The 14,201-nt window shown below is 46.6% G+C and overlaps 1 protein-coding gene across 3 annotated transcripts in view; it reads right to left on the minus strand.

The window, feature by feature from the left end:
• nipbla (NIPBL cohesin loading factor a) overlaps positions 1-14,201 on the minus strand; it is a 35,220-nt gene that overhangs the window by 6,309 nt on the left and 14,710 nt on the right. For all 3 annotated transcript variants that reach the window (XM_004547302.3, XM_004547300.3, XM_004547299.3), the window contains exons 20-41: positions 7,470-7,621; positions 7,295-7,375; positions 7,073-7,173; positions 6,740-6,869; positions 6,544-6,626; positions 6,102-6,234; positions 5,663-5,806; positions 5,412-5,498; positions 4,922-5,142; positions 4,726-4,828; positions 4,546-4,644; positions 4,194-4,340; positions 2,522-2,656; positions 2,314-2,412; positions 2,130-2,183; positions 1,931-2,039; positions 1,687-1,817; positions 1,332-1,472; positions 1,125-1,218; positions 700-854; positions 375-465; positions 1-174 (exon numbers count right to left, since the gene is read on the minus strand). In XM_004547302.3, coding sequence (XP_004547359.1) covers positions 1-174; positions 375-465; positions 700-854; positions 1,125-1,218; positions 1,332-1,472; positions 1,687-1,817; positions 1,931-2,039; positions 2,130-2,183; positions 2,314-2,412; positions 2,522-2,656; positions 4,194-4,340; positions 4,546-4,644; positions 4,726-4,828; positions 4,922-5,142; positions 5,412-5,498; positions 5,663-5,806; positions 6,102-6,234; positions 6,544-6,626; positions 6,740-6,869; positions 7,073-7,173; positions 7,295-7,375; positions 7,470-7,621 — 2,664 coding nt within the window. The remainder of the gene's footprint in view (positions 175-374; positions 466-699; positions 855-1,124; positions 1,219-1,331; positions 1,473-1,686; positions 1,818-1,930; positions 2,040-2,129; positions 2,184-2,313; positions 2,413-2,521; positions 2,657-4,193; positions 4,341-4,545; positions 4,645-4,725; positions 4,829-4,921; positions 5,143-5,411; positions 5,499-5,662; positions 5,807-6,101; positions 6,235-6,543; positions 6,627-6,739; positions 6,870-7,072; positions 7,174-7,294; positions 7,376-7,469; positions 7,622-14,201) is intronic.

Here is a 14,201-nt window from a genome sequence, read left to right on the forward strand (position 1 = left end):
ATTCTCTGTCTGCTTCCTGCATCCGCGTGTCTTCCTCCTGAAGGTATGTCTGGAGGTTTTTGAGGATCTGAATTTTGAGGTTAATTGAGGAGCCACTGTCAGCCAGGATGCCATTATACAAAGACTTCACCTCCTGCATAAACATCTGGCTGGGATGCATGATCACAAGGAAACCTGCGTGAAAAGAATAACAAAGATCAAATACATGTAAAAATAAGTAAATGACACATCCTTCTATATGATCTCAACCTGCTGTGGCCAGGGAATCATTTGCTCATCTCTGGTCTTTATATTATAGTCCTATAAGCTGGTAAAATGACACTGTAGGTCCTGGAGTCAGTCTAATCACACTAAAAAAAACATTATGTTCTTACCTAAGCCAATGATGGCTTTGGTCTTGACCTCCTCATCTTCATGCTTGGTGAAGTATAGCAGCAGCTCAAGAACTTTCTCCTTGATAACAACCTTGACAACACGTCAACACATAATTACGAAACTGCAGACATTTTCATACATATTTTTTAAAACAGCAATCATAAAGTTGCATAATGAGCTGCTTCATCATAGCCAATCGTGGTTGTGGACAAGATCCTCAAAGAAGAAGATAACTGGACGTAAAGCTGTAATCCAAAATTAGACCCAGTTTTCATTTGAAATGTTCATTTCTAATCAATAATTAATCATTAACTACTACCCTACCTTGGTGGTGCCCTTGAACTCTTCCAGATCAAAATCAAAGTGTCGGGCCAGGGCACCCACGGTGAAGAGGGATCGCAGCAGGAAAGGCTTGTTTGCTACCAACTTTGTGTCGTTTGGGTCCTCCTGATGCTGAACCTTCAGCCTGTTAAGCGCACCTAAGAGGGGATGAAAAAAACATTTGAATTGAATTTTTTAAATTCCATTCAAACTCTGACTGCTTAAAATGCAATTTTATATTTTATAGGCCTTCTGCAATGTTTTTTGGAGAACTTGTGGCTAAACTAAATCCACTCTTCTGAAGAAACAATGGGATATAAATAGTTACATTTCTTTGGCTTTTGAATGGATTAATGTGGTACTTCAGCAGAGCTATGCTATCCCTATAAAACACAAACATTATTACTCCAGGCATTAGCATCTCTCACCATAGAATCTGTTGAAGCAAGCCCACACAAACTTATAGTTGTGTGTGACTTTGTTCACAACGGCTCCGAGACAGCTCACACAGTGTTGGACCACCTGAACACAGGAAGATAAATCATCATGTTACCTCTTTAACAAAACTGGTTACAGCTTATATACTTAAATTGGGCAAACTTATATAAACTTGTTAAAACACTGCTGCCACGCACCGTCATGCCATATTTGATGATGAGCTTCATGAGGTCTTCTTCAATGGTTGCAAGGAAAGTTGCACTGGGGTGCTCCATCAGAGGAACCACAAGCTCCAAAATCTTTGCCACATTACAGATAACCATGAAGTCATTGGCAGTCTGCAGGGGAAACAAAATATGAATGTTATAAAAGTATATTAGGAAAAATCAACTCAAAGAAAGTACTCCTTCTCCCTTTCAATCGAATCATTAACTTAACAACTGAATTATCTTTACAAATCAACAATATAAAGTTATAGTATATACTAGTAAACATTATCACATTAATAACTCTTCAAGAACAAAAAACGTTAGTAATTTTGAAACAACTTACATTACACTTTGTCGTCAGGTAGGGTTGCATGGTCATAGCATGTTTGACCATAAGCTGGGCGCTGATCTTGCTGAACAAGTACAAGGTGGTGATACAAGCCACTAGCCGTGTTGAGTTCACCCCCTTGTTCTCTATAGAGGGAAAAGGAGTTAACAATACATGCAAAATTACAGTACAAGTACAATGCTTAGGCAAGGATATACGTTTACATTTAAATATATAACCAATATATATCCAAACATACCTGCAAGAGACTCCTCATATTTAAGGATGTGTTCAACCAGATTGTCGACGAGCTGAACACAAGCCTTTTCGGCTGGCTTATATGATGCGTCCTCTTCAGATTTGAGGAGCTAAAGAAAGGAGAAAAATGTTTATAAGGTTTTAAACAATAGCAGATCTCAAAACAGATATCTATTATATAATGAAGCTCAAATGCTAACATTTTGAAGAAGCTGTTCAAACCAATCATAGCCGGTGTCTCGACAGGCTGCAACCTAAAGACATCAGAGGAAATGATTAATAATATGCAATCATCAACTACTGGTTGAGAACTGACACCCTACGGTTTTTTTTACATTTATAATTTTAAATCATTCAACAAAGTGGTAATTCAGTTAAATGTACCACATCAGTGATGTTGAGAATCTTCCTGGTCATGGTTTCTTTGTCATGGGCTGGAGTTGGAGTAAACCACAGCTTCTGGAATGTCTCATTCACCAGTTTCTATAAATAAGAAATGCAATAATAAAAAAATGAAATAATAAATATCTACAACGAATTCTATGAAGAATGGAAGCCACGTCTTAACAACCATCTGTAAGCAGATCCATACCTTAATTCCTTCCTCGTCATTGACCCTGCGGATCATCTTCACGCACATCTCAGTAATCTTACTGAAGGTCGGTTGCTCCAGACAAATATCTCTGAGGATTTTGATCACCCGTTTTCTCACACTGATACCAGTGTCCTAAAATAAAAAGGAATTAAATTAATAAACTGAAGTATAATTTTTAAAATGAATTTTAAAAAGAGAAAAGAGAAATGTATGCATTTGGTGTAGTAGCATTTTTTCACCCACAGGTGGCAGAATAAGACTGTAATGAAGAGTGAACTTCTCATGAACCCACTTGAACATTTCCATGACAACAGGGACAACAATCTCAACTGTTCACTTCCCAGATGCTAAGCACAGAGAGTAACTAGAAAGACTTTGAGTTCACCTGAATTTTAGTACTAACAGCATGTTGTCACGTGTGCTTTTTAATCCTAAAATCTTAAACTGCTGCTGGAAAACAGATTTAAATAGCTTACGCAATAGAAAACCCGAAAGTGCCCTATTAACCATTTTTTTAGGACTCTCCAAATACATTTCTGATGTACACTTGGTGTACCCCCCTCCAAAACAAAACAAAACAAACCCCAACCAAACACAAAACAAGCCAACAACCGCATTACTAGCCCAGAAGAAGTGTGCAGCAATCAGAGAAAAACACAATATTTACATGTATGCAGTTCATCAACAGACACATGAGTATTACTAGTATTGATCTGTGTAAGAAACCATCCTGCAGGTGCTAGGGACAGCTTAACAATGAAAGCACAAGTGAAGGGCCAAGCAAAAACACACCAACTAAGGCTACGTCCACACGTACACAGGTATTTTTGAAAACTGAGATTTTCCGTTTTCGTTTTAAAAAATAATCCCATCCACACGTAAAGGCAGAAATGAAGGAAAACGCTGCTAGGAACATGCCAAAGCAACAGGTGGTGATATATTCCTAACCGTGTAAAAATGTTGGCCAATCAGAAGTCTAGAAATAGTAAACAAAGATGGGGCATAGAACCGAGTCGTATGTGTGAAGGGACAGTAACTGTGTGTGTATATGTAAGCATTTAAACACTGCAGAGAGTACAATTAACAGTAACAGTATTGTAGAAATTCATTTCACCAAAACAATAACGTGGCGCACAGTGTGACGTCAAAAAAGGCGCACACCTTTGACGCTGCGTTTTCTCCGTTTTTCTCGTCCACACGTAAATGCAAAAACTGAGTTTTCAAAAATATTCACCCTGGCCGGAGTTTTTAAAAATCTCAGAAAACGCCGTTTACTTGTGGACGAAAGGTGCAAACGCATAGAAAAATCTGCGTTTTCAAAAATACCCGGGTACGTGTGGACATAGCCTAAAAGCCCACAGTACAATGATGAATATGCCAAAACAGTGTAAAAGCTAAAATAATTGTAGTAATGATAATTCTAATGCTATATTTCCTCATTATCTATGGAAAAACATCACGTATGTCCAAATCAATCAATTGGTACAGAATTGAAAAATGTTAGCTATTATAACCCAGCATCCTAATGTCACACTCAAGGTGTGGTGGACATCATCACACGATGGACCTAGCATGTGAAGTCACAGCTGTGGTTTTTGCTTTTGCGCCTTTAGCACCTATATGCAAACCACAGCATAACTGGGAATAAGTGACTGACTGGACAACTTACCAGTATCCTCTCTATGAGCATGTCGTAATATTGCTCAGTGAGTTGGGGTCTGCTGAGCACAAACTTGCCCAGCAGCTCTACAGCTGCCTCTCTCACACTGGTGGAGTTGTCCATTAAACGACCATGGACACCACGCTGCATGTCGGACTGCAGACAAAGAGAGCAATCAGTCAGCATATAGCAAGCTACAAGAATTACAAGATACCTTCTGAACAGAATGCTGCAGAATAAGAAGTACATTTTGAAAGAGCAAAGCCATACAAAGAATATAAGTTAAGACAGCATCATGTGCAGTAAAAAAAAATGTTAACAATTAATGCACTTGCTACTATAAACAGAGATAGAGACATACCCTTGCCAGTATGCTGGGATCAACAGCCACGACCTCAGACAGACATTTCATGGCTTTAGTCCTTACAGCGATGGCACTTTCTCCAAGGACTCGTAAAATCTGGTAAAGAACAAAGAATGTTTATGTTTCTCTGGGGGGGGGATTGAAATGCTTTTGCTAAAAAGAAAATCACACTCTTACCTGTGTTAAATAAATATCAAAGCTCTGGGCGAACGGCCTCATAGAGGCCAAATAACGCACAATCAAACAGGCATCTTCATAGTCCACAGTGTCAGAGTTCATTCTGTTGAGAAGCAGGTTACAGACTTGCACAGTCACACAACTGCACTTGTGCAAATAAAAGAAAGTACACTGCTGATATATCGCACATTCTTACTTCAGTGTGGTGAAATGAGCTGGCATGGTCTTAATGATGTTGCGCAGGAACTTCTTGCGCTTCTCAGCACGCTGCATAATTTCTCCGGTAGTTTCCACCTCCTTGGCATGTTGCGGACCGTCTGAAGAGTCTTCGTCCTTTGGATTCTGGTTACGCATGGACTTTTCAGCCTCGGTGGTGGCATCGCGGAACCACTGAGCAATGTAAAACTTTCTAGCAAACTAGAATGCAAAACAGGTCTCAGTATTACATTCATAGCATTCAAAGAAAATAATTACTTGCAGTAAGGAACATTTTTATTTGCACACAGAGATAACATGAGCAAATACTGTTTTAAACCATTTAAGATATGTCTTCTTATTTAAGAGAAGAAAGATTTATTAATATGGTAGTTTCCAACAGATTCCTCAAAAGCCAGTTCAAATGCAATGTGAAACTTATATCTAAACCTTAAAGAGTTCACCACATTCAACCTAATGAAAATACCCACCACCAGTGAGGCATCTGTCTCAGCGTTCTCCTCCAAGTAGTCCAGCAGAGCCTTCTGTAGCTGTTGGGTCTCATCGCTGCCTTGAGACTTTAAACGGGGAAGAATAAGTGGGAAAATATATTTATTGTGCCAAATGGTAGGAATGTAAATCATCAAGCAAGAACACATTTTCTGCATTTTACTCATTTCTGTCCCCATAAAAAACAAGAAAACAGTATCCTAAATCATTAAATTCAAAGCTGTCCTTTTACCTCTTGTACGATACGATCAATTGATCTCTGGTCCATCTTGCTTGTCACTGCATCCTTCCTCAGACGTGCAGCCACTGTGCCCAAATAGTCTAGAGATGCTACTCTCAGAGCCATCTCTGTCTGCTTATTACTGAACTGGTGTACCTAATAGGAGAAAAAGGCACAGGAATGGATGAACACAAGAACACTCTCATTGTGTGTGTCTGAAAAAAAACTGCTGTCATAAAGTTGATTTTCATAAACCACAGAAGTCAAGTTTGATCAACTGTGACACAAATGTTTTGAAAATATTGTATAAAATAAGAACATTTGCTTTCCTGGAGCCTCCATGACTTTTAACAAAGTCATCTCTTGCTATTAATCTGGATCATCTGTTCTCAGAAACACTGAGAAAAATACTTGCATTTCCAGTTTAAAGAAAGATCTTAGTCATGCTAACCAGCAGTCTCCCAAGCAAACTGAGCAGCAGCTCTGCAGCAGGCCATTCTGGTTTGTTCACTGTTGAAAGTAGGTCCTGGACAAAGTTCTCAAATAATGGACGGTAATCTTCTTCTCCCTGCTTGCTGCCACACCTGAGGGAGGCAAAAAAAGGAAGAAAGGGGATAAATAACAGGAAAATAACTATGCTCTGAGAGCATAATGAGAAATGATTAATGGTAACAATTATAATCAAGGTCAGACAGCCAACGATCAGAATTAAGACAGAAGTTTTAATACGGCTGAACAAGCTGGCAGAATACATCTGGAAAATCCTATAGAGTTACAGCTACTTCAAAACGTTCCTAGTTTGTCTCAATGTTGACTGATGACAAAAGGGATCTTAGCAACATTCAACAGTGTCATCAAAAAGTATAAATAGGAAGAAAACAATCTGAAATTACTTTTTAAGGAAGACCGAGAGGAAGTTTTGCGCAGTTCTCATTGCCGTCTCATAAGAGTTTGTTATCAACACGTCCTGATCCACCTGAAGAAGAAAAAAAAATCTTGAGCAAATGGTGTGTCTGACTGCATGTTGTATTGAATAAAACTATATTTGCTGATGTTTGTATGGGTTTTCATGTCAGCTTGTGCACCTACCTTGGTGTCATACTCTTCAAAAACATCTTTGTCACTGGGTAGGTGGACCACACACTGGATCAGCTGCAGAACCAGTGCTGTTACCATTTGGATGTACATCGGTTCTCCATCCTGGTCTGAACTGTTCAGCCTAAAACACAGAAGGTCAGGATAAATCACAAGTTACTAGCATTGCACAATCCAGTAAAAAAAAAAAAAAAACATCAACACGTCTGAACAATTTTTATTTCTACATTGATGGTCAGACAATTCTCAAAGCTCTCAATTCATGCATTAACCTGGCAACTCTGAATAGCCTCAAATTTAGGTGAATTAGTGTGGAAAATGGGTTACCTGAAATTCCTGAGGGAGCGTTTGCTGGTGGGCAGTCTGGCCAAAGAGGTAAAGATCTCCTCAAGGATCAGCTGCCGATGCTTCTCATAACGTGAGAACACCTGTATACAGCAGAATATGAAAAAAAAATGTAAAAAAGATAAAAATTGCAAAATAACATTCTGGACCAAATGCCCTAAAAGGATGCTTTTAAATAAACACTCAATTTTTGTGCAGACGTACCGCTGTAACTAGTTTAATGGCACACAGCTGAAGCTCACTGACATTCTCTACAAAGAATGGAGTGATTCCCATAGAAGAAACCTGGAAGAACGGGACATGCACAATATGAGAAATCACGCATGTCTGCATGTCTGACTTACACTAATGTACTAAGTGCAACACTCTTAGCGTTTACCTGGAGGATGGTGGTGTCTGTAAGCAACTGTATCTCTAGGAGCTCAGAGATGTTGCTGACAATGTCACACACTTTGTTGTATAACATGACTATGACACGTTGCTTGTGCGTGGAGCATTTTGCACGCTTTGCCTTCGAGCTCAACATGCCACCTATAAAAACAACAGAAGTAATTTTTTAAAAGATAATGAACATAATAAGAAAATTAAAAATCTTAAATTAAGAAATACTATAATTTTGCAAGCTGAAAAAAAACTGTTCCTGATTTCATAAAGCAAGCATCTACACTCAACAAAAATATAAACGCAACACCTTTGTTACTGCTCCCATTCCCCATGGGATGGACGTAGAGACCTAAAATTCATTCCAGATACACAATATAACCATCCCTCCCAAACAGTGGTCACAAATCAGTCCAAATGTGTGGTAGTGGGCACATCTGCCATATTGAGATAATCCATCCCACCTCACAGGTGTGCCACATCAGGATGCTGATCTGACATCATGAGTAGTGCACAGGTGTACCTTATACTGCCCACAACAAAAGGCCACCCTTGGAATGTGCAGTTTTGTCTCACAGCAAAATGCCACAGATGCCACAAGCAATGAGGGAGCGTGCAATTGGCATGCTGACAGCAGGAATGTCAACCAGATCTGTCGCCCGTGCATTGAATGTTCATTTCTCAACCATAAGCCGTCTCCACAGGCGTTTCAGAGAATATGGCAGCACATCCAACCGGCCTCACAACCGCAGACCTCGTGTAACCACACCAGCCCAGGACCTTCACATCCAGCAGGTTCACCTCCAAGATCGTCTGAGACCAGCCACCCAGACAGCTGCTGGAACAATTGGTTTGCACAACCAAACAATTTCTGCACAAACTGTCAGAAACCGTCTCAGGGACGCTCAACTGCATGCCCGTCGTCCTCATCGGGGTCTTGACCTGACTCCAGCTCGTCGCCGTAACAGACTTGTGTGGGCAAATGCTCACATTCGATGGCGTCTGGCACGTTGGAGAGGTGTGCGCTTCACGGATGAATCATGGTTCACATTGTTCAGGGCAGATGGCAGCTGAGAATGTCCCAGTTCTTGCATGGCCAGCATACTCACCGGACATGTCACCCATTGAGCATGTTCGGGATGTGCTTGACCGGCGTATACGACAGCGTGTACCAGTTCCCATGAGTATCCAACAACCTCGCACAGCCATTGAAGTGGAGTGGACCAACATTCCACAGGCCACAATTGACAATCTGATAGACTCCATGCGACGATGTGTTGCACTGCATGAGGCAAATGGTGGTCACACCAGATACTGACCGGTTCTGGGACCCCAGACCCCCAATAGCGCAAAAAACGATTAGTTATGTCTATAACTTCTGTTCCCTGAAGGAGAGGAACGAGGTACAACACATAAGTATGGGATATCACGCCCTCGCGTGTCCTGGCTGAAGAAACCTTTATTCACGCCTTTACGGCAGATGACGTGTGATGACACGCGCAAGGCCCCGCCCGCACATATAGCCGCTGCCATCACCGTCATCCCTCAGTTCGATAGCCGCTCTTCACCGAGCCAACTGCTCAGTGGGGCCACCCTGTGTTGTACCTCGTTCCTCTCCTTCAGGGAACAGAAGTTATAGACATAACTAATCGTTCCCTTTCAGTCGATTCACTCGGTACAACACATAAGTATGGGACCTATATACACGCCCCGCAGAGCAGCCACCGAACCGGAACGGGACCACCACATCCTCAGTGAGTGGTAGACCCAGCAGAAAGGACAGCATGAGCCACCGAAGGGGCTGTAACGTCCAACCGATAAAACCGCACAAAAGTGTGCGGCGACGCCCAATTAGCCGCTGCACAAATATCAGCCACAGGCACCCCTCTAAAAAGAGCCCATGAGGTCGCCATCCCCCTGGTGGAATGAGCTCCCACCCCGTGGGGCAACGCAAAACCTCCGGTGCTGTATGCCAGCGAGATAGCTTCCACAATCCAGTGGGACAGCCTCTGTCTGGACAGAGCTCTACCTCTATTCGGATTAGCGAAGCAGACAAACAACTGGTCACACAAACGCACATCCCGAGTGCGCTCAATGTAGGTGCGTAGCGCACGCACCGGACAAAGAGAATGCACCCTCCTCTGCTCCTCAGATTCAAAAGGAGGGGAGCAAAAGCTCAGCAACTCAAACTCCATTGAACTATAAGATGCAGGCATGACCTTGGGAAGATAGGCGGCATTCGGACGCAATACGACCTTGCGGCCATCAGGAGAAAACTGTGTGCAGGCAGGATGCACAGACAGCGCATGAAGGTCCCCCACTCGCTTCGCCGAGGCCAAAGCGAGAAGTAATGCGGTCTTATACGAAAGAAGTTTCATATCTACCGACTCAACGGGTTCAAACGGAGGGCCACAAAGGGCCTCCAGCACCAAAGACAAGTCCCAAGCCGGGACACTGGACTTAAGCACGGGCCTCAGCCGGCGAACCCCTTTCAGAAAACGCACGGCGAGGGGATGCGCACCTGGTGTCACCCCGTCAAAACCGATATGACAAGCAGATATAGCCGCTAAATAAACCTTGATCGTTGAAAACGAAAGGCCTTTATCCAACAGCTCCTGCAGGAATGTCAAAACATCCACAATAGAGCACTGAAATGGGAGAGTGTGGCGGTCCTGGCACCATCGCTCGAAGGCTCGCCATTTGTAAGCGTACAAGCCTCTAGTAGACGAGGCCCTGGCGCTCTGAATCGTCGCTACCACACTAGGTGGCAGACCCTTAGCAACCAAGTTTAACCTCTCAGCAGGTAAGCATGAAGGTGCCACAGATCCGGGCGCGGATGAAACACTTCCCCCCCCGCCTGAGAGAGGAGATCCCTGCGGAGAGGAAGCTGCCAAGGACTTGCTGCAAGCAGGCTGATTATTTCTGCATACCACGACTTCGCGGGCCACCAAGGGGCCACCAGGATCAGAGAGAGGGAATGCCGACGCACCCTCTCCAGAATTGGAGATATCATTTCCACTGGGGGAAATGCATACAGGAGCACGTCTGGCCATTGGTGCGCTAGCGCGTCCAAGCCCAAGGGTGCATCGTGGTCGATTATGGAGAAGTACAGGGGGCAGTGAGCATTCACCCTGGAAGCAAAAAGATCTATTTGCGCCTCGCCAAATAGATCCCAAATCTGAGCCACTATTGAAGGGTGTAACCTCCATTCTCTCACCAGAGGACCCCCCCTGGAGAGAAGGTCCGGCCCCAGGTTCAGGTGGCCCGGGACATGGGTGGCTCTTAGAGTCAGAAAATGAACACTGCACCATAACAGCAGAGAGCGAGACAGCTGCAACAGGGGAAGAGAGCGTGTTCCTCCCTGCCTGTTTATATAAGACACCACTGTTGAATTGTCCGTCCTGACTAAGACATGCTGGCCCTGCAGGACTGGACGGAAACGCTTTAGAGCTAAGAACACTGCCAACAGCTCTAAGTGGTTGATGTGCAGCTGGCGCTGAGCCGCGGACCAGATCCCTCTCACTGACGCACCCTCGCACAGCGCTCCCCACCCACTTAGGGAAGCATCTGTGGACACCACCTTGCGAAACAACACCCTCCCAATCCGAGAGCCCTGGTGCAGTAGCCCGGGCTCCCTCCAAGGACGGAGAGCTAGCATGCAAGACGCAGTTACCGGCAGCCTCCTCCGGAGGTGACGCGAAGCACACAAACGGTGAGAGAGAGTCCAGCGTTGAAACGCTCTCATTTTCAACAGCCCAAGCGGCACTACGGCGATCATAGATGCCATCATGCCCAACAAGCGCAATATCGTCTGGAAACGCAGTCTGCGTCCCAGCTGAAATTGAGCGAGGCAGCGATGAAACGCGGCCACTCTGTGCTCTGACAACCGTGCGCGGCTGGAAAGAGAGCATATTTCCAGACCGAGAAAAGCGATCTGTTGACCTGGGATTAGCGAGCTCTTCTGAAAGTTCACAGAGAACCCCAGTGTCTGAATGTGTGACAGAACCCGCGACAGCTGCGTCTCCGCCTGTTCTCTGGAGCAAGCCACGAGAGCCCAGTCGTCCAGGTAGGCCAAGATGCGGATGCCCCTCTTCCTGAGGGGCGCTAGCGCTGCCTCGGCACATTTCGTAAAGGTGCGGGGAGCGAGCGACAGCCCGAACGGCAGCACTAGGTATTCGTAGGCTACGCCCTCGAATGCAAACCTCAGAAACTGCCTGTGTTTCGGGTGTATAGCGACATGAAAATAAGCATCTGTTAGATCGATTGTCGCAAACCAATCTCCCGGGCCGACTGCACTCAGGAGCTGTCTGAGTGTTAGCATCTTGAACCTGTACGTTCGCAGGTACGTGTTCAAGACTCGCAGGTCGAGGATGGGACGAAGCCCTCCCCCTTTCTTCGGAATGACAAAATAACGGCTGTACCAACCTTTGTCCGTCTCCGAAGCGGGGACCACCCGTATTGCTCTCTTCTGTAATAGCGCCTGTATTTCCTCTCTGAGTACCAAGGCTGCCTCGGGGTTGACAATCGTGTCCACGACTCTTTGGAAACGAGGCGGCTTGACCCGGAACTGCAACCGGTAACCCATGGCAACGGTTTGCAGCACCCACGGAGAGGGGGCGCAAGCGCGCCACTGAGGGAAGTGAGCAGCCAGCCGGCTGGCCTGCAGCACTGACGGCGGGGCGCCGTCGCCCCCCAGTGTGTCTGCAGGGGACTGCATCCCCTGCCTGACCTGGCTCATTTCGCCTGCAGGTTGAGCATTTGAGATTGTTTGAGAGTAAACAACACTCTTTATTGATTGCAACATGGGAACATGTACATTTATACATTTTGTTGGGTGCACCTTTTCCGGGGCATAACAATGAAAAACAGCGGGAACACTCGATGTGGTCGCTTGAACATTCAACACATCTGAACCGTGTGCAGGGGTTATGTGCTTGGGAGACCGCGATAGGGAAGTGCAGCGCCTTCTGGGGCTGACAACCTGAACAGAACTTAAGCGGCACCTCTTGTGCGGCAACAGAGGGGTAAGAGCAGCGTCTCCCTGCTGCCGGATCCCTTCCCCACTCGCAATCACAGCTAGGAGGGCTGAGGCTTCTTCCTCCTGGGCGTCGGGTCCCGTCGGGGGCCCGGGGGAGGGCCTTTGCCCCAGGCCGACTGGCGTGGAGCTCGGGCCGGAGTACGTGCTCTCGCCGGCGGCCCTCCCACTCCAGCAGTGGGCGCCGGTCTCTTGCCAGCTGTCAGAGGAGCGGCGGGCCTGTGAGAGCTAGCAGTGGGCTTGGGCTGGGGCTGGCGTCTGGGGATGATGTCGCGCAGAGCTTCCGTCTGCTTCTTCCTCAGATCGAATCTAGCCTGAATGGCTTCAAGTGAATGTCCGAATAACCCAGCCGCAGACACTGGTGCGTCCAGATACACAGCTCTGTCTCTATCAGGGACGTCGGAGAGGGTCAGCCACAGGTGCCTCTGCGCCACCACTGTCGAAGCCATCCCTCTGCCCAGGGAGAGCGCTGCACAGCGAGACGCACGGAGGATGTAATCCGTGGTGACTCTAACCTCGTTAAGAAGAGGTGACAGCGGGCTGTCCTCCGGAACCAGCGATCCAAGCTCCGCCAGGCACATTGCTTGGTACGTCTGGAGCATGGTGACGGAGCTCATGGCTCGAGCGGTGCCGGCCTGAGCCCGATAAATCTTCTCCAGCTGCGAGGCCGAGAATCTGCAGTGCTTGGACGGCAGAGTTGCGGGGCCACCGACACCATGGTTATGGGACGGGGCCAGATAAGCAGCCAGAGACGGCTCCATAGGGGGTGGGTTAGCTAAACCAGCTCCCTCGGCGCCGTCCAATTCCATGTACTGTCCATAGCCGGGTACAGTGACGCGGGTAGACAGAGGTTTGTCCCATGACGCTGTTAGCTCGCAGAGAAAGTCTGGGAACATGGGGAGGCAGTTTTTGGCCGTTGCGGGCTCCGGTGGAAGGAAAAAACCCGCAAACCGCGACGGCTTCCGAGCCGGTGGAGGAGAGGGCCAGTCCACCTGCAGCTTCTCAGCGGCACGGCGAAACAGGGAGAAAAGAGAGGTGTCATCGTGGCCGACCGGCGCAGCAGCGGCGGCATATTGGGTCGACAATGAGCTCTCCTGCTCATCCTCCGACAAACCATGGATGTCCAGGCCGATGTCCAGCACGTCATCGTCTTCCTGGGGAGCGCTGGCGGGCTTCAACCCAGGCTGAAGCCCGTCAGCGCTCCTGCATGGTTCCGGTCCGTCATCGGCTAACCCGTCAACGTATTCCATGTGGTCAGCCCAGCTAATCGCGGGGACATCGACCTGAAAATTTTCGTCTTCGGACTCGGACGAAGCCGGGGCTCCAGACTCGGAAAGAAGAGGGTCATGCCGTGCGACAGCCGAGCGTCCCAGCACTCTTTCCACAAACGTCACCCGTCTTTCCAGGGTCGAGCGTCGGAGCTGGCGACAAAACGCACAAGCTTCGGGCTCCGTCAACGCTCTCCTAGCGTGGACGATCCCCAGGCAGACAGGGCAGGCATCGTGCTGGTCGCTGTCGTGCAAAGAGAAACCACATCCCTGAGGACAGGGGCGAACAGAAGATTTCTGCTTCGCTCGCTTCGGTTTGGAGTCCATTCCCAAAACGCAAAGCGAAACGCTGCACAAGAAAAACTTGAAAATAGCGCTCCGCGGGCAGCCTACGCACCAGCTGGGCGGTGGAGGCTAACACCAACAG

The sequence above is a fragment of the Maylandia zebra genome, linkage group LG12 (genome assembly GCF_041146795.1).
Source record: "Maylandia zebra isolate NMK-2024a linkage group LG12, Mzebra_GT3a, whole genome shotgun sequence".
Lineage (NCBI taxonomy): Eukaryota > Metazoa > Chordata > Actinopteri > Cichliformes > Cichlidae > Maylandia > Maylandia zebra.